Source organism: Salmo salar, chromosome ssa15 (assembly GCF_905237065.1).
Source record: "Salmo salar chromosome ssa15, Ssal_v3.1, whole genome shotgun sequence".
NCBI lineage: Eukaryota > Metazoa > Chordata > Actinopteri > Salmoniformes > Salmonidae > Salmo > Salmo salar.
In genome coordinates, this window is record NC_059456.1 from 89,515,794 (window position 1) to 89,542,221 (window position 26,428).

The 26,428-nt window shown below is 40.6% G+C and overlaps 1 protein-coding gene across 1 annotated transcript in view; it reads right to left on the bottom strand.

The window, feature by feature from the left end:
- Positions 1 to 11,694: 11,694 nt before the first annotated feature.
- The window catches only part of LOC106572544 (C4b-binding protein alpha chain), a 42,434-nt gene continuing 27,700 nt past the window's right edge, over positions 11,695 to 26,428 (bottom strand). Inside the window, 5 exon segments of the mRNA XM_014146797.2 lie at positions 11,695 to 13,760; positions 14,109 to 14,183; positions 14,571 to 14,619; positions 15,082 to 15,123; positions 15,804 to 15,845. Of these exon segments, the coding sequence (XP_014002272.2) occupies positions 14,123 to 14,183; positions 14,571 to 14,619; positions 15,082 to 15,123; positions 15,804 to 15,845 (194 nt within the window). The 3' untranslated portion in view covers positions 11,695 to 13,760; positions 14,109 to 14,122.

Sequence of the window (26,428 nt, forward strand, 5' to 3'; positions counted from 1 at the left end):
CAAGCAAGTCTCTTCTTATTATTGGTGTCCTTTAGTAGTGTTTTTTTGGTTGCAGCAATTCCACTATGAAGGCCTGATTCACGCAGTCTCCTCTGAACAGTTGATGTTGAGATGTGTCTGTTACTTGAACTCTGTGCAGCATTTATTTGGACTGCAAGTTCTGAGGCTGGTAACTCTAATGAACTTATCCTCTACAGCAGAGGTAACTCTGGGTCTTCCTTTCGTGTGGCAGTCCTCATGAGTGCCAGTTTATTATAGTGCTTGATGGTTTTTGCAACTGCACTTGAAGAAACGTTTAAAACTCTTGAAATTTTCTGCATTGACTGACCTTCCTGTCTTAAAGCAGGGGTAGGAAATTCCAGTCCTTGAGGGCCTGATTGGTGTCACAGCTAACACACCTGACTCCAATAATCACCTAATTATGATCTTCAGTTTAGAATGCAATTTCATTAATCAGCTGTGTTTGTTAGGGATGGAGAAAAAGTGTGACACCAATCAAGCCCTTGAGGACTGGAGTTGCCCACCCCTGTCTTAAAGTAATGATGGACTGTTGTTTCTCTTTGCTTATTTGAGCTGTTCTTGCCATAATATGGACTTGGTCTTTTACTAAATAGAGCTATCTTCTGTATACAAATCCTACCTTGTCACAACACAACTGATTAGCTCAAACGCATAAAGAAGGAAAGAAATTCCACAAATTAACAAGACACACCTTAATTGAAATGCATCCCAGGTGACTATCTCATGAAGCTGGTTGAGAGAATGCCAAGAGCGTGCAAAGCTGTCATCAAGGCAAAGGGTGGCTACTTTGAAGAATCTCAAATGTGAAATATATATTGATTTGTTTAACACATTTTGTGTTACTACATGATTCCATATGTGTTATTTCATAGTTCTGATGTATTCACTATTATTCTACAATGTAGTAAATAGTAAAATAAATAAAAACCCCAGAATGAGTAGGGGTGTCCAAACTTTTGACTGGTACTGTATGTGTATGTTTTATTATTTTGTTTTTATTGGCATTTATACAGGGCTCTCTTGTAAAAAATATTTTTAATCTCAATGTGACTCCCGGTTTAATTAAAGGTAAAATAAACAAACAGACTATGATGATGAGTCCTAAAATTGTCTCCTGTGATAAAACATATTGTGGAATGGTAGACTGCGTCCAAGGGTTTCAAAACAGAGGTTGCCACATGCACGTAAACAATATCACCTAAATCCAATACAGGGAGAAGTGTTTTTGGAATAATCTTTCTCCTATTTTCAATACAGGAATGATTTATTTCGATATAAAAAAACAATCTTGGAACTTCTTAGATTTTCTATATGCGTTACGAAGGACAACTTGTCATCAATCCAGACACCCAGGTACATATATTAAGAAACAAGCTCAATTTGGGCTCCATTTGTAGCGCAAATATGCAGGTCCTCGGGGTCAACATTTCATGACCTAGAGAATAGCATGAGCCTGGTTTTACTTGTATTCAACACTAATTTAAGATCTGTATGTGATTTCTGAATTGAATCAAAATCATGCTGAAGTTCACGAATGACCTGCTGCACAGAGGTGGCACAGGAATACTAAACTGTATCATCTGCATAGAGATGAATGTTACAAGTATTAACATGTCATAAATATACAAGTTGAACAATAATGTACCTAAAATCGAACCCTGAGGAACACCTTTTTGAATCTCAAGAAATTCAGATTTAACCCCATCTGTCAAGATGGCCTGAGTTCTGTTGCTAAGATAATTCTGAAACCATAAACATGCTGTATATCCCAGGCCTATTCTTGATAACTTCTTCAGCAAAACAGAATGATCAACAGTGTCCAACGCCTTTGACAGGTCAATAAACAAGGCAGCACAGCTCTTTTTAGCATCCAAGATCATTAACAACTAGCATTGTTGCTGTGGTAGTACTATGCCCAGGCCTAAACCCTGAATGGTTTATATTAAAAATACAATTATCAGATAAAAAGGAACAAAGTTGTACAGTACATTAACCAAAGATTCAACAATCTTAGCTAAACAAGATAGTCTTGAAATGGGGCGATAGTTGTCAAGATTATTTGTATTCCGACCCTTATGGAGTGGCAGCACATATGCGTATTTCCATGCTTTTGGAATACTTCCTGATAACAATGTTAAATAAAAATGTGGCCTACTGAGCCAGCAATAAAGTGAGCTTCACACTTAAGCAGACCAGGCTCCAAATGATCAGCTCTTGTCAACTTATTTTTGTTGTCTAATGTTAGCAAAGCATCCAGAACTTCTTCATCGTTGAATTTCCAAAAAGAAAACTCCTGACCAGCATTTTCAGTATCATTTAATAGATTTTCACCATCAACATCCAAACTACTCTTTTCAAGAGCTGGCTTTGAAATGGTGATTAAATGCATTAATGATATCAATTTTGTCAGTAATAGGGACAGAATCTAAATTCATTTATTGGGGGAGAAAAGAGGAGACACAACCCTTCAGTGACATAACAGCTTTCCAGAATTTAGCTGGGTTCTCTGTACATTCAGATAGTGTATTAACATAATAATCAGATTTTGCTAGTTTTAAACACAGATTTCTCAATCGTCTGAAGACTGCTAGTCTGGGCCCGAGTATGTGAATCTAGCTTTGGCCCAGGCAGCATCTCTGTTGTGTATGACTTCAGAGAGCTGAAGTCTGGACTGAACCAAGGGCAAGACCTATTTTTAATTGTTTGTTTTTTAAAGGGAGCATGTTTATCTACAATACAATTGAAAACATTTGAGAAGTGGTTCAGAGCCAACTCTGGGTCAAGTATAGATGCAAAACAATCAGTCACAAAAAAGGGCTATTCATTGAAATGTTTAAAATTCCTCTTGTTGATAAAAAGAGGTTTGGATCTAGGCATCCGTATATCCCTGACACATACAATGGGACTGTGGCCACTAATATCCAAAGCAAATACCCCACTCCCAGCATATTTCTCTGGAGTATTTGTAAATATGAGGTCAATCAAAGTCAATTTCTTAGGGTCCTTTAAGTTTAGATGATTAGGCTTTGTAATCAGCTGGGTCAAATTTAGATTAGTACAAAAATCCTTTAAACAGTCAGCATCCTGCGTTCCCCATGCAGCCTTTGATATTATTGACCATAACCAGTTGTTGAAAAAACGTGTATGTTATGGCTTTTCAACCTCTGCCATATCGTAGATTCCAGAACTATCTATCTAATAGAACTCAAAGGGTTTTCTTTAATTGAAGCTTCTCTAATGTCAAACATGTAAAGTGTGGTGTACCGCAGGGCAGCTCTCTAGGCCCTCTAGTGTTTTCTATTTTTATCAATGACCTGTCACTGGCATTTAAAAAAGCATGTGTGTCCATGTATGCTGATGATTCAACAATATACGCATCAGCAACCACAGCTAATGAAGTCAATGAAACCCTTAACAAAGAGTTGCAGTCTGTTTTGGAATGGGTGGCCAGAAATAAACTGGTCCTGAACATCTCTAAACTAAGAACATTGTATTTGGTACAAATCATTCCTTAAGTTCTAGACCTCAGCGGAATGTGTTACACCGGCTGTTGAACAAGTTGAGGAGATTAAATTACTTGCTCTTACCTTAGATTGTAAACTGTCATGGTCAAAACATATAGATTCAATGGTTGTATAGATGGGGAGAGGTCTGTCCATAATAAAGAGATGCTCTGCTTTTTTGACACCACAATCCAAAAAGCAAGTCCTGCAGCCTCTAGTTTTGTCTTGTCTTGATTATTGTCCAGTCGTGTGGTCGAGTGCTACTTAAGCTGCAGCTGGCCCAGAACAGAGTGGCACATCTTGCTCTTCATTGTAATCAGAGGGCTGATAATAATACTATGCATGCCAGTCTCTCTTGGTTAATAGTTGAGGAGAGACTGACTGCGTCACTTCTTTTTATAAGAAACAAGGTGTTGAAAATCCCAAATTGTTTGCATAGTCAACTTACACACAGCTCTGACACACACACTTACCCCACCAGACAAGCCACCAGGTGTCTTTTCGCAGTCCCCAAATCCAGAACAAATTCAAGAAAGCGTACGGTATTATATAGAGCCATTATTGCATGGAACTCCGTTCCATCTCACATTCCTCAAATGAACAGCAAACCTGGTTCAAGAAACAGATAAAGCAACACCTCACGGCACAACGCCTCTCCCCTATTTGACCTAGATAGTTTATGTGTATGCATTGATATGTAGGCCACATGTGCCTTTTTAAAAATGTATTTTTAATCTATGTAGTTCTGTCTTTGAGCTGTTCTTGTCTGTTAATGTTCTGTATTATGTCATGTTTCATGTTTTGTGTGGACCCCAGGAAGAGTAGCTGCTGCTTTTTCAGCTAATGGGATCCTAATAAAATACAAAAATACCAAATCTATAATTATTCTGTTTCATTATTCCTGGTATATACTACAGGTTATAATTGCAAAAAGAGCCCATAGAATGGGATGTTGCAATATTGAATTAGTCATATTTGATGTTTGGTGAATCTATGAATTATGTATGACCACAGGAGTCTTTTTTATAGAATATTTAGAAATGTATTTCATCACTCAAAATCTTGGCAAAGCATATTCTGTATTCTGTAAAATAATTGTACATTATTTCGATGATTCGGGTCATGAACATATGGACTTGAAATGAACAAGGGAGAGGGTAAACCTAGGCTAAGACTGGCATAAGCTTACAATAACTCTGTTGCAGTGGTCTTAGGTTGTCTCTGTATAGGCTATTCCCTCCCATCGCAACACTGCTTCCCAGTTGAAGAGCTTGCGATCTCCATGCAGCACCACAGCATCATGTGATTTTGGAAAACCACCCCTCAGCATCAGAAGATGCCCTTCTGGAGGCATGCAGCCATAGAGGCATTATACCCCAATGTAGGCCTATTTGCCTACTAGCCAAATAAAGTGCAGAGCATGCATGATGCCTGCAACTCATCATTCCAACATTTTTGAACATTTAATGAATCCTTCATTAAGTTCAGTCAGACAGTATGTCATCCATTCTGTCATTTGTCTGAGTTGCAATAGGAACTAAATCAAAGAGAAAAGAACAGTCTTATCCATTTGTTTATTGAAATCCACATGTATTCAAAATGATCTAAATTCTCCAAAGTTCTTTAGCCTATCACTTTAATAATTCAATGTTTTAATTTAGGCCTAATCCCCCACAAAAATAGACCTTCAACTTGTAGGCAGTGCAATTTAGGCTATCATTTTGGGTACTGGTGTCTTGCGGAATAATTTTAGAACTGTTTTTATTATATGCCTCCCCTTAAAAAGAGACCCTAGCTCACAGGCCTCTAAATATAGCCTCTAAATATTTTTTTTACAAAATAGTAGAAGCACATGCCGTGGCTGGTAGAGAAAACAGATCTGGCAATAAGAATAGGTTATAGATAGGCTTGACCATTTGGGACCCCTTGGCTATTTCGCTCAGGACAGGTTATAGCCAAGACGTAATCAATATTTTGTTTTGTCTCATTTATTTATATGGATATAGCATGATGGGGATGTGCAATGCAAATGCCTATAACAAGCCTACATACAGAGTGGAATTTGCAAATACAACAGTCAAAATGCCTAGTATAAAGGCTTACAGTCCGTGCTCCGAAATACTGGAAAAAGTGTGATTAATTAGTTTACATGATCACCACAGTAGCCCCACGTGGCTATAAAAATGTATTATGCAATTTTAAATAACACACAACAGCATTGCATATTTAGATAGCGTTATAGGCCTAGCCTAAACATATTTACTTTCTATTTTGCAGCTCAGGCGTTTATTCTAGACAAGGCTCTTCTGTGTCTTTATAGTATAATTCACAAACGTCATTTGCTGAAGGGCCAAGCCTATACTACGCCATCTACTAGTATAACGTTGTTATCGAATGCCGTTCTAAAACAAACTCTAGGCTTTTATTTTGGAAATGAAACCGTAAGCTGAAAAGCAACTCTAACGTCTGGCGTAGAGTTGCTTGATTGACTAGCTAATTTCGACTAGCTACGTTCGGTTCATGTTCTTTGCAGATACCACATTCCTGACAAAAGTTTGTATGTATTAAAAAGATCTGTAACCTGTGGAAGGCCAAAAGGTCTTACCTCAAACACGTCTCAACACTTGTATTTATCATGTTTCACGTGATTGACACTTCAAACCAAAGTTTATTTGCCAAGTGCGCCGAATACAACAGGTGTAGATGCTTACTTACAGGCTCTAACCAATAGTGCAAAAAAGGTATTAGGTGAACAATAGGTAAGTAAAGAAATAAAACAACAGTAAAAAGACAGGCTATATACAGTAGCGAGGCTATAAACGTAGTGAGGCTACATACAGACACAGGTTAGTCAGGAAGATTGAGGTAGTATGAACATGTAGATATGGTTAAAGTGACTATGCATATATGATGAACAGAGAGTAGCAGTAGCGTAAAAGAGGGGTTGGCAGGTGGTGGGTGGCGGGACACAATGCAGATAGCCCAGTTAGCCAATGTGAGGGAGCACTGGTTGGTCGGCCCAATTGAGGTAGTATGTACAGTCGTGGGAAAAAGTTTTGAGAATGAAACAAATATTAATGTTCAGCAAGTCTTCTGCCTCAGTTTGTATGATGGCAATTTGCATATACTCCAGAATGTTATGAAGAGTGATCAGATGAATCTTTGTCATGATCTTTGCCATGCAAATGGGCTGAATCCCCCAAAAACATTTCCATTGCATTTCAGCCCTGCCACAGAAGGACCAGCTGACATCATGTCAGTGATTCTCTCGTTAACACAGGTATGAGTGTTGACGAGGACAAGGCTGGAGTTCACTCTGTCATGCTGATTGAGGTCGAATAACAGACTGGAAGCTTCAAAAGGAGGGTGGTGGTTGGAATCATTGTTCTTCCTCTGTCAACCATGGTTACCTGCAAGGAAACACGTTCCGTCATCATTGCTTTGCACAAAAAGGGCTTCACAGGCAAGGATATTGCTGCCAGTAAGATTGCACCTAAATAAACCATTTATCGGATCATCAAGAACTTCAAGGAGAGCAGTTCAATTGTTGTGAAGAAGGCTTCAGGGCGCCCAAGAAAGTCCAGCAAGCGCCAGGACCGTCTCCTAAAGTTGATTCAGCTGTGGGATCGGGGCACCACCGGTACAGAGCTTGCTCAGGAATGGCAGCAGGCAGGTGTGAGTGCATCTGCATGCACAGTGAGGTGAAGACTTTTGGAGGATGGCCTTGTGTCAAGGGCAGCAAAGAAGCCACTTCTCTCCAGGAAAAACATCAGGGACAGACTGATATTCTGCAACAGGTACAGGGATTGGACTGCTGAGGACTGGGGTAAAGTCATTTTCTCTGATGAATCCCCTTTCCAATTGTTTGGGGCATCCAGAAAAAAGCTTGTCTGGAGAAGACAAGGTGAGCGCTACCATCAGTCCTGTGTCATGCCAACAGTAAAGCATCCTGAGACCATTCATGTGTGGGGTTGCTTTTCAGCCAAGGGAGTGGGCTCATTCACAATTTAGCCTAAGAACACAGCCATGAATAAAGAATGGTACCAACACATCCTCCGAGAGCAACTTCTCCCAACCATCCAGGTTCGAGCGAAGAGAGGGACGGAACCTACACTGTTACATTGATGCTGTTGACCCGGATCATTGGTTGCTGCGGAAAAGGAGGAGGTCAAAAGGGGGTGAGTGTAACCAATGTGAAATGGCTAGTTAGTTAGCGGTGGTGCGCGCTAATAGCGTTTCAATCAGTGACGTCACTCGCTCTGAGACTTGAAGTAGGGTTTATAGATCAGATCGAGGAACCAAACAAGATTCATTGCCTATACAACACTGTCCCCACGGCTACGGAAAGGATGATACGGAGCATTACAATGTTCATGTGCCCCGGGAGTACGTCCAATGTCGGACCGCACTACAAGGAGCCGCCTCTTTTGTGATGAAAAATGACATTTTGTAGGCTGTAGGCTCTGTTTGCGTATAGATTTGTGGTTAAGGCCAACTGAAAATATGTGCATCCAATTTAAAACGATGTTTACCTAATGCAAAAATGATTATATAAAATTACTCAATCAGTTCACCCAACTCAGACGCTCTAATCCAGTGAGTGCATACTTTTTCATACCAGTCCCCTGTGGGAATCAAACCCACAACCCTTGCACCGTGCTCTACCAACTGAGCCACATAGGACCAGGGTGCAGTTTCCCAAAAACATTTTAAGGCTAAGTTAATTGTTAGAACCATAGGAATCTAACCTGAACTGAGCCTTAAGATGCTTTTGGGAAACCTGGCCCAGGTCATTGTTTAACAGCACTGTGACTGTTATGACAACTTAGGCCAAGATTCAATCCATCTGTTGAAGAACTGCATTGAAGTGAGGTTGATATTGAAAGGTAATTTACGATTGAGCTGACATCTGCAGCGTTTACTTTGAATGTGATCTCTGCGGCCTTGGTTACATTGCCTTTTAAATGGCGCATCGTCGAAAAAGGGCTATCTAATTGAATCTCGGCCTTAGGGCTCTATTCAATCCGTATTGCAGAAGGTCTGCATTACAGCGTGATTAAAATTCCTGCATTAATGGAGACTGCATTCACGGTAAACACTGCATGTCGGCTCAATCTGAATTTACCTTTAAATCTGGCAATTAACTTTTTTTCACCTGAAAGATGATGCCCAGAGTTTATCCATGAGGTTGCACGATTGAAGTCAATAAATTATTGTTTCAGTCAAAGTATGATATATTTGGGCTTTTAGTGGGGACTTTTTTTTCTGTGTCAATGCCGTGTGTTTCCCCTATGGTATAACGTGCTAATACTTTTCAGACTGTTTCTTTCCAGGTTGGGTTTTATTGTAATGTTACCACCCACCAGCATAACATTGTTTATTAATTAGAAACAGCTGCAAAGTTCTCCCTCTTTGAAACTGAGTTTAGCAAAACAGTCTTGCGTCCACTTGAGCCATAAAGAAAATGTAAATGGAGGTGCAAATTACTTTTTTTCGAAATTTAACATAGTCCATTGAATAATTTGTCAATAATTATAAAATACAATTATTTAAACATATTTTGTTGCTAGTCTGTATTAAAAATATCTGACCATTTTATATATATTTTTATTTAACCTTTATTTAACTTGGGAAGTCAGTTTCGTATTTACAATGACGGCCTACCCCGGCCAAACCCTAACCCGGACGGCGCTGGGCAAATTGTGCGCAGCCCTATGGGACTCCCAATCACGGCCGGTTGTGAACCAGGGTCTGTAGTGACGCCTCTAGCACTGAGATGCAGTGCCTTAGACCGCTGCGTCACTCGGTATAATTGCGTACCATGATTGCATTTTGCAACCACCGTTGCCCCAAAATGAATGGTTTTGACCACTAAAGTCTTGCTTCACTACACGCGTCGCTGCATTGATTGGTGCAGCTAGAAACCACAAGTGTCTATCCTGTAATGAAAATTCAAGCAACTTGTCTATTTTGTTGTGCTGTTACATTTGTATTGTTGTTTTGTGTCCGATGCCCTCAGGGTGATACATTATTTGCGACAGGCTACGATGACTTTGCTCATGATGCACATCATTTCACTTCCCCTGTGAGAACCATGTGCACTGACTTGGCTTTGTACCGCAATGGAAGCCTTGTGTCCACTACAATGTAGAAAAATGCATGTCTGCTATGGAAGATGCCAAAACTTGAGCTAACAATAGATGTCAAAGATATTGGTTTCTATCTGTGAAGTTTTCCCTAAATGCTTATGACAAATCCAGCTCCATAACCAGAATAACCTAGCCGGCTGGCTAATCTTTTGAATACGGTGTGGTAAAAAAACAATTAAGTGATAATATATCCTCCAAACACCAGCTTCGAGGGCATTATTTTTATACAATGGGTTACCAACATATTCAAATAGTGACTGACACTTTCATAAAAAAAAAAAAAAAAAGTTAATTTCAATTAATTTATTCAAACTATTTCATCCTTCCACAAGTTATAGTCCCGATACAAAACTAGGGTTACTACCCAAGCCGGCTGGTCGTTCGTTCTATTGGCTCGGTTGTCAGAGACGCGACCCAGTCGTTCAGTCTAAATGTTCCATGCCATACTGGCTGGCAACGTTCTTATCCTTTGCTTGCTAGCTAGCCAACTATGGCTAACTTAATCACATCAAAAAGTGCAGTCAGAATAACAGCAAAGTAGCTGCATTTTAATTTTTTTGAACTGTTTTCTAGTGACATTTATTTGGATATATCCATAACAATGAGCCGCGATTTCCCTTGTCAGGACACTGTTCAGAGGAGCTAGCCAACAACACTGCTAACACAATCACTTCAAACTGAAGCTGTAAAAACGGCAAACTACCTGCCCTTCATTTCTTTTTACCTTTCTTCAATTGACATTTCTTTGTATATATCCATAAAAATGATGCCAGCTGATTCATGATTTCGACTGAGAAACGCTGCCTGCCTGTCTGTCTCGTCCCGACACGTTCATTACTATGGGACAGCTGGAGATCGAATTTGAATATTGAAACAATGTTGAAAATGTCAGGGAGACACACAGCAAGGTTTATAGAAATCTCTGCTGTTGAAAACTAAATGTCACTCTAAAATAAATAATGTCTAGATGCTTTTTATAGTGGAGATCTGGCTGGGCTGATGAGAGTGGATTGCGCAGTCAGATGGAACAGAGTAAATAGACATTTTAACTAATAGATTTAGCTGGTGGTAACTTGTGGAATAGACACCGGCTGGGATGCTGTTTTAACCAATCAGGATTAGACCCACCCATTGTTTAACAGATAACATAAGCTAGCTTGATACGGTTAGCAAGATAGCTAACACTGACAGCTGTCAGTTCCTTATTTGTTGATTTTTCTCCACTCAACTTGGAAATCACCATTTTCTTTCCCCCCCCCCCCAATTCATGAATATGTATAAGTAGCATTCAGGATTAGACCCACCCATTGTATAACAGATAACTGCTAGCAAGATATTCTTCGGAGGGTGGAACCTAAACAAGCACTTCCACTCTAGGGCAGGAATTACGTCAAAATGGGTGTGGCATTTGCTTCTGGTGGGCAACTTTAAATTTCTATCACTCATCACTGATAGATTGAATATTTTTGTCTTTAAGATCCCCATTACTCTTCCTTGGGTCCAAACAGGGTTAAAACCGTTAAATCACATCAAAAAACAATAGAACATACAAGACATCACTATATTAAATGTACAGTATAAAATCCACAATGTGTGTAGAGTGAGTGTGCGTATGTGTTTGTCTCTCCAACAGTCCACGTTGTGCCATGGTGTTTTATCAGTTTTTTTAAATCTGATTTTACTGCCCACTTGAGTTACTTGTTGTGGAAGACAGAGCCATGACTACATGGAACTATGTAGTAAGTGCTGTGTTTCCCAGAATCTGGGGGTCTGTGGAGACCTCTGGAGGCATGTCTAACATATACATTTCTTTATTTTCATGATGTATGACTGTTTCCTTCAGCAAAATAAAATATTCCCAACCATAGTTTTGGCAAGATAACATTTACACATCTCAGATTGGTCTGTGTTAGGTCAAGAACCAACAACTGCCATGACCCACAACACAGCATAATGTAACAGCAAAAATAGATACTAGGTTCAGTATCAAGAATAAAGCATGGCCAAACACAGGATGCCGGTTCATGTTAAAATGATTGCTGTTTAATTGATTAACTTAATGTACAAACAAGTGCTAAAAATGTTTCATAACTGGCTAACCAAAACATACCAGTTTAGTGGTCCCACACTGAATTTAACAGGTTACAGACACCAAAGACAAGTACAGCGTATAGGAAGCGTGATTAAAATAAAATATATTGTTCCAGCTTTAGCAGAGACTGCATTCACAGTAAACACTGCATGTCAACCAATCAGAAATTACCTTTACATTGTGCAAGCTGTAATGCTTCAGCAATACAGATTGAATAGAGCTAACTACAGTATACTTCAAAACACATTAATACATTTTGTTCAATGTGCTACTCTGTTGGAAATAGTGGTTTTAAAGATCAAATGAAGGCGACATTCTGGAACATTTATTTTCATTCCATTTTGAAAACATGGCAAGTGGGGTTGTCTTGTTTGGATTTTTTGAACACCGCTCTGCTTAGTAGGGTACATTGATCAGAATAAAGCAAATTCACTGTAGGCTATAGAATAGACATCAAACTCCCAAAATATTCTTCATTACACTTTTATTTGCAACATTCTAAACTGTGTAGCCTAATAGATAAGAACCTGGTTTCATATAAAGCTAGTTTTAGCCACACAAGTGCCATTAGATCACAACATTAAATCTGTTATTTTCATTAACAAAGAAAAACAAGACAGCCTGTAAAAGAGTCAAGCAATGTAATAAAAAGGACAGTGGAAAATGTCTGTCAAGATAATGCAAAATAAATAAAAGGGTACAACTGCAAAATATTTGGTATTTTCCCTTGATAAGGCATAGTGGAGAATCCAGAGCACTTTGAACATGCACTAAGCTGAACCTGATATTACAGAGAGCTGCAGGTTTCCTGCCTATAGAACACCATGACCCAGATAGTCTTGCACTGTGGTTAACGTCACTTTGTACATTTACTAAAGGCAGTGATTTAACTGTTGGGTATGGTGGATGTTATATTACAAGTGGTTGAATAGCAGATCTCCAATACATTTGCTCAATCTGCTTAAATCAGTTTCCATAGTTATTCTTACACATGCAATGTGAGCCAATTACACACAAATCCAGAACAGTTTAGAGGGAAAATGTGTCACAGAAACATGACTCATCTCTGAAAATAGACATCGTAACATTGCAAGCATGTATTTTCCCCATTTAACTTCATTAAAACAAGATGCATTTACATTTTTTTTTAAAATAAATCTTTCATTGGCTTATCTACAATATAACTCCAAGACAATACAAATAGGCTACAAGTGCAAATAAAGATTCCAAAGCTGGATCATGAGTCCTTGATCCCTCAAAGAACTAGCACACTTTACAAAATAAGTATACTGCATCAATTCCATGGTCTTATAAAACCAACCTTTTTAAATTAACCTGACATTTACACAATTAAAGACCAAGGCCAATGATTAGAGCTAAACTTAGTGAGTGCCCATTGATTCTCTTTGAACCCAATTTTGTTCATGAACTCTAGGTTACATTCAACACATCTGCAACCTAGTCTATGAAACCAGTGTTGACCTTTGGTGGTATGATTTTATCAAGACATTGGTGTCAAACTGCATGATATATTGTGATTTTAAAAAACATATATATGGCAAAGGATATGATTTCCTTAAATATTTTTATTTCAGAGGGGGTAAACTGGCTTTGTGATGCATGGTCACCCTAAAGAGCAGCTTCCATACATATGTGGGACTTTTAACATCAGAATGTAGGCAATGAGATGAAGCAGGCTTAGATTAAGAAAAAGTGATATGTGAAGTACATTAAATAAACATTAATAGTCATTAACTAATCAAGTTAGGCCACTCCTTATGCACAAGCTTCCAAATGGGAGTGAACCAATACATTCTTCAGGAGGTTCCTAATCATCACGTAATAGAGATTCCTTTGAAATGATATGAACCATTCCCGGTAATTGGGAGGGGCTTCTGCGTTCATAAGCGGGAGGGTAGTAGATGATTCGTCACAGCAGCCAGTTCTCTGTGACTCCTTTCTCAATGAAGCAGGAGACGACTAAGGCAAATTAGACTACTTGGCACAAAAAAAAAACCATCAAAATAAAATTGTTAGACATCTCCCGAAAAAACATTTATATACTGATAATAACCATCTGCCCAGCTAAACAAAAACCAACATGGACCTGTGAAACACAAACTGGATAAATCTGTTGGACTTTGACACATATCATCACTGAACAGCTGCCACAACATGTCAGCTTGAAGCCAAGTTGGAGATCATTATGTTTCAGGTCAAGGTTCATGCTCACCCTTAAAAAAAAACTAAACATTTTGCATTTCACTGCCAATTCATTCTGAAATCATATACCACCCACCTTTTCTTATTAAATAAAAACTGCGTGCTCAGAAGCCTTCTTACCATGGCAGAGGATGCTACAACTCATTGTCTTCAGAGTTTTTAGTGGCCACATTTGATGAGTAGCCACCTCGAGAGCTGTAACCCAGAAGTCAAGCACTGGTCATCATCATCCGCTATTTCTCACCCTTAGAAAACCGCCACCATTGCCCACCACCTAAGTGACTACCCCTCTAGACCTCTTCAATGACACACACCAACCAGCTCAATGCTAAAAGAGCAATTAACTTCTGACACGGCCATTGCCTTCACTTTGCACCACTAATGTGGCTAGTGTATTGATATCAAAACACCAAAAAGCTTAAAACATAAATTATGCAGCATTGGCAGAAACCGGCATCGGTGGCAACGATGCAAGAACACATGAAACTGAGCTCCAAACATTTTAGTGAGTTATGAAGAAAAGAGGGTGGAGCCATGACAAAGCAAGCATTGGTTGGATGTTAATGAAATGAGAACTCTTACCTTCGTTTAACTTTGTAGACTACTGCAACTATTGCAAGACAAATAACGGCTAGAAAGAAAAATAAATATGAATCCATAAGGTATTATTCTGTTTAACATCTGAGGTAGTTCATTTTTACTTGGCATACATTTTAAAACATTCCTGCTCCTTTTCCCTTATTGTGAATATAATGAAAAAAATAATATTGGTATGCCAGTAACAATAGCAAATTATTATTAAATAACTGTCAGTTCTGCACAATAAACATAAAGTCTATACATTGGTGAGTATGTGTTAAAATTAATTAATATTACAGCAACAAGTACACAATTGTTGAATGATAACTTGATTTGAAAAGAAAGTGGCCAATCCAATGAAACTCTTCTTCAGAAGAATAGTTCTGTGAATTTGACCAAAACTTACTGGCATGACGCTAATGTTAGACTGCAATAGACTATAGTATCTTCCTTGATTGATATTGTTGTTATCCACATAGCTCGTCATTCAAAAATAGCATCTGCTGCAACTTACCAAGAACAGCTACAACAGAACCTGCTATTATCCCAGTGTTGTCTGTAAATAAATAAGCATACACAGAAGGAAGGTGACATGAATTTGCAGTGAAGATGACTCATCAATAGTCTAAATACGGCTTGAACAATCAAAAGATTCCATCCCGTTGTGCAACAATCGCTAGATAACCACTGGGTGATGGCTAACTGTTGTAACAACATTAGAGATGTGCACAGTTATTCAAATATGAATGGAGTTGTAGACATTGGACAGGGAGCGCTGAAAAATAACCTCAATTAGCCAAGCTACTTTAGCTAGCTTAACCACAATTTGATGCAGTCAAGGCACTATCAGATGGTATGATAACTTAAGGCAGCAACAAGTTTGTCAAACTAGCGCGAGTCGGTTTGGCTACTTTCTCGGTCTTGCTCTCCCCTCTGTGCCACACAGACGGTGAGATCGCAGCACACCGGCTCTCTCTCGTCATGTGAGCAAGTCTCCATTGAAGTAAACAGAAATAACACCAACATTTTCTTTAAAACATCTATTTAGACTCTCCGGATATCTGAAAATATGATATTATTTGAATACTGAAATAATTTCAAATGCCCATCCTTACATCACCAACCGACTGCATTGTCGGTTAGGGGCTCGTAAGTAAGCATTTCACTGTTGTATTTGGCACATGACTAATAAAATGTTATTTGATTTAGATAGATGGCAACTGGAGCATAGCTTACCGTTGGCCTTTGGGGTTAGATCAGTGGGACGAGTTACACGATCTGTATCATAAAGAAGTGACATTGGGGTTAACACACACTGATACAACATTCTGATGTTAGATAAAACAAATCAAAATAACGTAGTGAAAGAATGGAGGTGGCGCTAATGTTAGAGCTCGGCGATATGGGAAAAAAATATCCATATTGCGATACATTTCCTGAATTGATGCGATAACAATCAGTTCATAATATGTAACAGTCTTTTTATTTATTATCATCATCCTTTAAACTAAACTACTAGTTTGATGGCTCTTGTTAGTGGCATGGCATGCTAGTCAACAAACTAGTGTCACATTTCAACACATCCAACACTTTATTTCCGTGTTAGAGGCCATGAGCTCACATAGTTCAAGATAGGAGTCAGCCATTTGTGAGGACAGAGTGAGGATTACTTCATGCATTTGATATGGGTCATGTTTTTCTCCATGACCACTTGACAGGTACATTGTTACAAATATTCAGATCACAATCAATCCTTTGTTTCAGGCGAAGGAGAGTCTGATGGAGAAAAGCCACCATAAACTACCACTGGATGCCGTCCAGATTCCATTTGAATGTATAATTCAAGTGTCAATGGAAGTTTAGACAAATAACTAGGGGAATTTAGTGAGCATACTAGGCTGAATATACCTCACAGAACCAATGATGATTCTTCACCTCAGCCAGAGACTATGACATTAACTTGGTGTTAAGGTCATTCAAAAGCCTCAGACATTAACCTCACACTATTACCAAAGGATCAAAGGTTAGGCTAATACAATGAGTTAAGGTGTTAGGTGACAAAGTGTTGGCATAATATCTCATTCAAACACTAAAACAAATATGTGAAGGTCATTCAGCTGTACAACAGGCACTCTGATTTCCTGTAGGCTAGGTAATGATAGGGGTCAGAAGCAAAGCCATCACAAGCACACACACACACACATACATATGTGGACACCCCTTCAAATGAATGGATTTGGCTATTTCAGCCAAACCTGATGCCAACAGGTGCAATCTCCATAGACAAACAATTGCAGTAAAGTGGGCTTACTGTATCACAAAAGGGCCATGATTGGGAGTCCCAGGGGGCTAGCATTGTCCGGGTTAAGCCGGTGCAGGCCGTCATTGTAAATAATTTGTTCTTAACCGACGTGCCTAGTTAAATAAAGGTTAAAATACATTAAAAATTTTTTTAAAAACACTGAAGGAGCTCAGTAACTTTCAGTGTGGCACAGTCATAGGCTGTTACTGTGAAGTGGAAACATCTAGAAGCAACAGCTCAGCAGTTCACAAAAGCTCACAGAACAGGACCGCCGAGTGCTGAAGTGTGTAAAACTCATCTGCCCTTGGTTGCAACACTCACTACCAAGTTCCAAAATGCCTCTGGAAGCCACGTCAGCTTCATGAAATGGGTTTCCATGGCCAAGCTGCCGCACACAAGCCTAAGATCACCATGCGCAATGCCAAGCGTTGGCTGGAGTGATGTAAAGCTTGCCGCCATTGGACTCGACTCTGGTTCAGTGGCAACATGTTATCTAGAGTGATGAAACATGCTTCACCATCTGGCAGTCTGACGGATGAATCTGGGTTTGGCTGATGCCTGGAAAACACTACCTGCCCGAATGCATAGGGCCAACTGTAACGTTTGGTGGAGGAGGAATAATGGTCTGGGGCTGTTTTTCATGGTTCGGGCTAGGCCCCTTAGTTCCAGTGAAGGGAAATCTTAACGCCACAACATAAAATTACATTCTAGACGATTCTGTGCTTCCAACTTTTGTGGCAACTGTTTGGGCATGGCCCTTTCCTGTTTCAGCATGACAATGCCCCCATGCACAAAGGGAGGTCCATAAAGAAATGTTTTGTTGAGATCGGTGTGGAAGAAGTTGACTGGCCTGCACAGAGCCTTGACCTCAACCCCATCGAACACCTTTGGGATGAATTGGAACGCCGACTGCGAGCCAGGCCTAATCGCCCAACATCAGTGCCTGACCTCACTAACGCCATTGTGGCTGAACGGAATTAAGTCCCCGCAGCAATGTTCCAACATCTAGTGGAAAGCCTTCCGGGGGGGGGGGTTCAACTTCATATAAATACCCGTGATTTTGGAATGAGATGTTTGACGAGCAGGTGTCCACATACCTTTGGTCACACACAAACATTAGGGCTGACCCCATTTAGTTGACTGTTTGGCTGTTGGTCAACCTGGATTTCTAGTCGGGTAGTGGCAAATGTAAAAAAAAAAAAATACATGTATGGCACACCTGTCTGACTCACGCCTGTCTGGAGTGGACTAATCCATTGCGGAGGCCTGTCTGAGTGGACTAATCCATTGCGGAGGCCGCAGGGAAGGCACACCAGTATCACCAGCGGTACATTTACCTTTAATTACCATCATTTCTAATCTAAAATGTTTATTTGGTTACGGTAATTTCGGTTAATGCAGTCAATAACATTATTATTATTATAATAATAGTCTTACCGTTGTGATTGTAGGAGTGGACACGGTGTTGGTCGAGTGCACAACCTAGGCTAGACTTGAGGAAAATCTATTGGTTTATGTAATTCCATTTACAAGTTGTTAATTTATTCATTGTCTTTTGTTTGGAGCGCTCCTACAGTGGTTCGTCCTTTAAAAGTTGCAGCGTACTGCGGCACAGCTTGCATGGCGCCGCAGAATTCTATGGCACGTTATTTAAGTGTGAACCACTAGTACCATTAACCTGTTAGGGCTAGGGGGCAGCATTTGCACGTCTGGATAAAAAAAATGTACCCGATTTAATCTGGTTACTAATCCTACCCAGTAACTAGAATATGCATATACTTATTATATATGGATAGAAAACACTCTAAAGTTTCTAAAACTGTTTGAATGGTGTCTGTGAGTATAACAGAACTCATTTGGCAGGCAAAACCCTGAGACATTTTCTGACAGGAAGTGGATACCTGATGTGTTGTATTGACTTTAAACCTATGCCATTGAAAAACACAGGGGCTGAGGAATATTTTGGCACTTCCTATTGCTTCCACTAGATGTCACCAGCCTTTACAAAGTGTTTTGAGTCTTCTGGAGGGAGATCTGACCGAACAAGAGCCATGGAACGATGATGTCCCATTAGACACCTGGCGCGAGTTCATGTTGGGTACCCTCGTTCCAATACGTTATAAAAGAGTATGCATTCGTCCACCTTGAATATTATTCATGTTCTGGTTAAAAAAGGCCCTAATGATTTATGCTATACAACGTTTGACATGTTTGAACGAACGGAAATATATTTTTTCCCCTCGTTCATGACGAGAAGTCCGGCTGGCTTAGATCATGTGCTAACAAGACGGAGATTTTTGGACATAAATGATGAGCTTTTTTGAACAAAACTACATTCGTTATGGACCTGTGATACCTGGAAGTGACATCTGATGAAGAGAATCAAAGGTAATGGATTATTTACATAGTATTTTCGATTTTAGATCTCCCCAACATGACGTCTAGTCTGTATCGCAACGCGTATTTTTCTGGGCGCAGTGCTCAGATTATTGCAAAGTGTGATTTCCCAGTAAGGTTATTTTTAAATCTGGCAAGTTGATTGCGTTCAAGAGATGTAAATCTATAATTCTTTAAATGACAATATAATATTTTACCAATGTTTTCTAATTTTAATTAGTGACGCTGACTTGACTGCCGGTTATTGGAGGGAAACGATTTCCTCAACATCAATGCCATAGTAAAACGCTGTTTTTGGATATAAATATGAACTTGATAGAACTAAAAATGCATGCATTGTCTAACAATGTCCTAGGAGTGTCATCTGATGGAGATTGTAAAAGGTTAGTGCATCATTTTAGCTGGTTTTATGGTTTTGGTGACCCTGTCTTTGACTTGACAAAACATTACACACAACTCTTGTAAATGTACTGTCCTAACATACTCTAAATTTATGCTTTCGCCGTAAAACCTTTTTGAAATCGTAAAACGTGGTTAGATTAAGGAGATGTTTATCTTTCAAATGGTGTAAAATAGTTGTATTTTTGAAAAATTTGAATTTTGACATTTATTTGGATTCAAATTTGCCGCTCTTGAAATGCACCTGCTGTTGATGGAGTGCACCACGGGTGGCACGCTAGCGTCCCACCTAGCCCATAGAGGTTAATGCAAATAAAATAAAAATGTATTAGTCACATGTGCCGAACACCCCCGGTGTAGACCATACAATGAAACAATACGGATAAGAATAAGAGATAAAAGTAACAAGTAATAACAGAGCAGCAGTAAAAAATAATATATACAGGGGGGTGCCAGTACAGAATCAATGTGCGGGGGCACCGGTTATTTGAGGTAGTATGTGCATGTAGGTAGAGTTAATTAAAGTGACTATGCATAGATGACAGAGAGTGGCAGTGGTGTGGAGAGGGGAGGGGGATGCAAATAGTCTGGGTAGCCATTTGACTAGATGTTCAGGAGTCTTATGGCTTGGGGGTAGAAGCTGTTTCGAAGCCTCTTGGACCTAGACTTTGGCGCACCGGTACCGCTTGCCGTGTGGTAGAGAGAACAGTCTATGACTAGGGGGGCTGGAGTCTGACAATTTTTAGGGCCTTCCTCTGACACCGCCTGGTATAGAGGTCCTGGATGGCAGGAAGCATGGCCCCAGTGATTTACTGGGCCGTACGCACTACCCTCTGTAGTTCCTTGCGGCGGAGGCCAATCAGTTGCCACACGAGGCAGTGATGCAACCAGTCAGGATGCTCTCGATGGTGCAGCTGTAGAACCTTCTGAGTATCCGAGGACCCATGTCAAATCGTTTCAGTCTCCTGAGGGGGAATAGGTTTTGTCGTGCCCTCTTCACGACTGTCTTGGTGTGCTTGGACCATGTTAGTTTGTTGGTGATGTGGACACCAAGGAACTCGAACCTCTCAACCTGCTCCACTGCAGCCCCGTCAAAGAGAACAGTGGCGTGCTCGGTCCTCTTTTTCCTGTAGTCCACAATTATATCCTTAGTCTTCATCACAGGGGGAGAGATTGTTGTCCTGGCACCACATGGCCAGGTCTCTGAACCCCCATAGGCTGTTTCGTTGTCGGTGATCAGGCTTACCACTATTGTGTCATCGGCAAACTTAAAAATAGTGGTGTTGGAGTCTTTCCTGGCTGTGCAGTCATGAGTGAACAGGGAGTACAGGAGGGGACTGAGCACACACCCCTGAGGGGCCCCTGTGTTGAGGATCTGCATGGCGGATGTGTTACCTACCCAAGCTACCTGGGGACAACCTGTCAGGAAGTCCAGGATCCAGTTGCAGAGGGAGGTGTTTAGTCCCAGGATCCTTAGCTTATTGATGAGCCTTGAGGGCTGTAGAGCTGTAGTCAATGAATAGCATTCTCACATAGGTGTTCCTTTTGTCCAGGTGGGAAAGGGCAGTGTGGAGTGCAATAGAGACGGCATCATCTGTGGATCTGTTGGGGTGGTATGCAAATTGTAGTGGGTCTAGGGTTTCTGGGATGTGTTGATGGGAGCCATGACCAGCCTTTCAAAGCACTTCATAGCTACAGACGTGAGTGCTACGGGTCAGTAGTTATTTAGGCAGGTTACCTTAGTGTTCTTGGGCACAGGCACTACGGTTGTCTGCTTAAAACATCTTGGTATTACAGACTCGGACAGGGAGAGGTTGAAAATGTCAGTGAAGACACTTGCTAGTTGAATGCTGACCTGTCTAAAGGTCTTACATCACACAGTTGTCCAGTACAGCTGGTGCTCTCATGCATGTTTCAGTGTCATTTCCCTCGAAGCAAGCATAGTAGTAGTTTAGATCATCCGGTAGGCTTGTCACTGGGCAGCTCTCGGCTGTGCTTCCCTTTGTAGTCTGTAATGGTTTGTAAGCCATGCCACATCCGACGAGCGTCAGAGCCGGCGTAGTACGACTCAATCTTAGTCCTGTATTGACGGTTCGTCAGAGGGCATAGCGGGATTTCTTATAAGCTTCCGGATTAGAGTCCCGCTCCTTGAAAGCGGCAGCTCTTGCCTTTAGCTCAGTGCGGATGCTGTCTGTAATCCATGGCTTCTGGTCGGGGTATGTACGTACGGCAACTGTGGGGACGTCATCGAAGCATTTATTGATGAAGCCAATGACAGATGTGGTGTACTCCTCAATGCCATTGGGGGAATCCCGGAACATATTCCAGTCTGTGCTAGCAAAACAATCCTGTAGCTTAGCATCTGCTTCATCTGACAAATTTTTTGTTGATCTTGTCACTGGTGTTTCCTGCTTAAATTTCTGCTTGTAAGCAGGAAGATGGAATTATGGTCAGATTTGCCAAATGGAGGGTGAGGGAGAGCTTTGTATGCACCTCTGCGTGTGGAGTATAGGTGGTCCAGAGTTCCCCCCCCTCTGGTTGTACATTTAACATGCTGATAGAAATTTGGTAAAACGGATTTAAGTTTCCCTGCATTAAAGTCCCTGGCTACTAGGAGCACTGCCTCCGGGTGAGCGTTTTCTTGTTTGCTTATGCCGAATACAGCTCATTCAATGCTATCTTAGCGCCAGCCTGACAGTGGTGGTATGTAAACAGCTACAAATAACGATGAGAACTCTCTCGGTAGGTAGTGTGGTCTGCAGCTTACCATGAGAAACTCTACCTCAGGCGAGCAATTTCGAGACTTCCTTAGATATCGTGCACCAGCGGTTTACAAAAATACATAGAACGCCGCCCCTTGTCTTACCAGACGCTGCTGTTCTATCCTGCCGGTACATAGTATAGCCAGCCAGCTGTATGCTGATATTGTCATCGTTCAGCCATGACTCCGTGAAGCATAAGATGTTACAGCTTTTAATGTCCCGTTGGTAGTTTAATCTTCCCAGTAAATTGTCCATTTTATTGTCCAAAGATTGCATGTTTGCAAGCAGATGAGGGGGTTTATTCAATCGCCTCCGACTTCTCAGAAGGCAGCCCGCTCTCCGGCCTCTTTCTCCACCTCCTCTTCACGCAGATCACTGGGATCGGGGCCTGTTCCCGAGGGAGCCATATATCCTTCGCCTCGGGCTTGTCAGAGTCATGAAAGAAAAATAATTCAGCTAGTCCGTGGTGAGTAATTGCAGTCCTGATGACTAGAAGTTATTTTCGGTCATAAGAGACGGTAGCGGCAACGTTATGTACAAAAATAGTAAAAAAATTTAACGCAGATAAACGAACGAAAACTATCGGTTGGGGGCACGTAAAACGTCTGCCTTCTGCTCCGGTGCCATCTTACAATCTTGTAAGTTTGACCACCTGAGGGCATCTTCAAGAAGCATTTGATAGCCTTCAACAGTAGTTATACTAGAGAATTTAAAATCTTATTTTTAAGAAAATAGTATTTGTGATTGATTAAGAAATGTTGCTTAATTAATATGATTAATATTATGGTGTTTCTATACCAAGAAAAACGAAAAACCCTTTGAGTTTCCGTTAGGATGGAAAATATGGATCCAAATAATTTGATGCAAATAATTATAACATTTTTGACATGCGTTTTTCTGGATTTTTTTGTTGTTATTCTGTCTCTCACTGTTCAAATAAACCTACCATTAAAATTATAGACTGATCATTTCTTTGTCAGTGGGCAAACGTACAAAATCAGCAGGGAATTAAATACTTTTTTCCCCCTCACTGTACTAACACGATATATTGCATTATACATTTTTTATAACTGCAGATATGCAGGTCATTTCCAAGGGACTTAAGTAAAATGACTGCCATAAAGACAAAGTTCTCAGTAAATGATTTCTATAAAAACTCTGCAGCCTCTCTTTCGGCCATGTTGATGCCTGCCTTTCAAGGCTGCAGAAATTATAGTATGGTAACCATAGTATGTCCAACGTAAATAAATCGAAACCCTAGCCGTAGATTACTCTATATTTTCAACACTAGGCGGTGTGTACACGCATTCATCACCCAAATAGTTGAATTAGCTGGCCAGTGTTATAGCACCACTAAATGTGAAGGATATGTCATACATTGTAAGTGATTATAATCCATCCTCTGTCTCATGTTGCACAGATGAGCATTAAGGAGACATAAGTATTCCTGAGGCCTCTAACAGTTTCCCTAGGAGATGCATGCAAAAGGTAGCGGGGAGGTGTAGGATATGGGATAAGACTTTGTAACAGTATTGCTTCCATCCCTCTCATTACCCCAACCTGGGCTTGAACCAGGACCCTCTGCACACATCAACAACAGTCACCCTCGAAGCATCGTTACCCATCACTCCACAAAAGCCACAGCACTTGCAGAGCAAGGGAAACAACTACTTGAAGGTCTGAGCGAGTGACGTCACCGATCGAAACACTATTAGCACGCACCGCTAACTAAACTCAGCAAAAAAAGAAACATCCCTTTTTCAGGACCGCCTTTCAAAGATATTTGGATTTTTACAAATTAACTTCACAGATCTTCATTGTAAAGGGTTTAAACACCGTTTCCCATGCTTCTTCAATGAACCATAAACAATTAATGAACATGCACCTGTGGAACGGTCATTAAGACACTAACAGCTTACAGACAGTAGGCAATTAAGGTCACAGTTATGAAAACTTAAGACACTAAAGTGGCCTTTCTACAGACTCTGAAAAATACCAAAAGAAATGCCCAGGGTCCCTGCTCATCTGCGTGAACGTACCTTAGGCATGCTGCAAGGAGGCATGAGGACTGCAGATGTTGCCAGGGCAATAAATTGCCATGCCCGTACTGTGAGACGCCTAAGACAGCGCTACAGAGAGACAGGACGGACAGCTGAACGTCGTTGCAGTGGCAGACCACGTGTAACACCTGCACAGGATCGGTACATCCGAACATCACACCTGCGGGACAGGTACAGGATGGCAAAAACAACTGCCCGAGTTACACCAGGAACGCACAATCCCTCCGCAATAGGCTGAGAGGCGCTGGACTGAGGGCTTGTAAGGCCTGCTGTAAGGCAGGTCCTCACCAGACATCACCGGCATCAACGTCACCTATGGGCACAAACCCACCGTCGCTGGACCAGACAGGACTGGCAAAAAGTGCTCTTCACTGACGAGTCGCGGTTTTGTCTCACCAGGGGTGATGGTCGGATTCGCGTTTATCGTTGAAGGAATGAGCGTTACACCGAGGCCTGTACTCTGGAGCGGGATCGATTTGGAGGTGGAGGGTCCGTCATGGTCTGGGGCGGTGTGTCACAGCATTATCGGACTGAGCTTGTCATTGCAGGCAATCAATGTTCATACAAATATTTACACATGTTAAGTTTGTTGAAAATAAACGCAGTTGACAGTGAGGATGTTTTCTTTTGCTGAGTTTAGCTAGCCATTTCACACCGGTTACACTCACCCCCTTTGACCTCCTTTTCCGCAGCAACCAGTGAGCCGGGTCAACAGCATCAATGGATCAACTTTTTTCTACGACTACAAATCTTTCTTGTCGTCAAATCCCTGCCAAAAGTCAGGTGACCTAAGCGCTTCCAAATATGGAGTTGCAGGTTTGCCATATTTGTGCATCTCTTTATGTGCAAATCTTTATGGCAGTCATTTTACTTAAGGCCCTTGGAAATAACCTGCATATCTGCAGTTACAAAACATTTTTTTTTGTAATGTATCGATTTACAAATACAAAAAAAGGTTTGGATAGAAAATGGCATTTGTTAATAGTGATTTACATTTGTGAATTGGTACTTATTTTGTACTGATCATGATACACAAATACAAAATGCATGCTGTGAGTTGATATCATGATATTGATGCCATACGCTCCTGTCATTCTTGAGTAACGACACACCTGATCATGCATAAAACTAGGCCTAGGCTACCTGGCCTGCGCATAATGCAGGCTTATAAAAATGTGCCCATTTGGGGATCTGAAACTATATCTGATTGTGTATTAAGACAATCACTGTGGAGCTTCTCAAAGTAATTTTTCTTCGCCTCAAAAAGCAAGTAAACAAAGTCCATTTCTACATTCATTGAGAATGAAAATAGCTCAACGTAGCATATTTGAAAAATCTTTCCAGCTCTTTCCCTTCTGATAACTACTAAGCAAGAAAGGGGCGAGAAAAAAAAAGGGTCACTAATCTGGTGGAAATTTCATACAAAAGGCCTCACTGATTACTTATCCTCACTGAGGGCGCAGAATATTTCATACAATGATGCAAGTTCGCTAGTGCAAGCTTCAGGCAGGAGCCAAGTTAAATATTTGATACAATGTTCCCTTGCAAACAGGCCATGCATAGCTAATGTGATTTATAGGATATTTTCTACCTGCGGTACTGCAAAGTTTTTATTTGTTGGCTATCTTTACATATTGGCAATGGCAATAGAAGTTCCTTTTAAATTTAGATAGAATTTTGATTAACCACATGAGATTGATTTTCAGATGAAGACTTTATTATAAATGAAATGAAACTGTTCCACGAAAATCTGCATATGAAAACCATAACTGGCACGCAGATCGGGAACAGTTTTTTATTCTTCTGGTTAGGCTATATTGATTTCTGGATCCTTCTTCAGTAATGTGTGCGTCTTAGTTTTTAATTGCAGTGCTTAAAGCATCAGGCAAAGTAGTCTACACAGTTGATTTTATTCAAACATAGGGTATGTCTATATAGGGG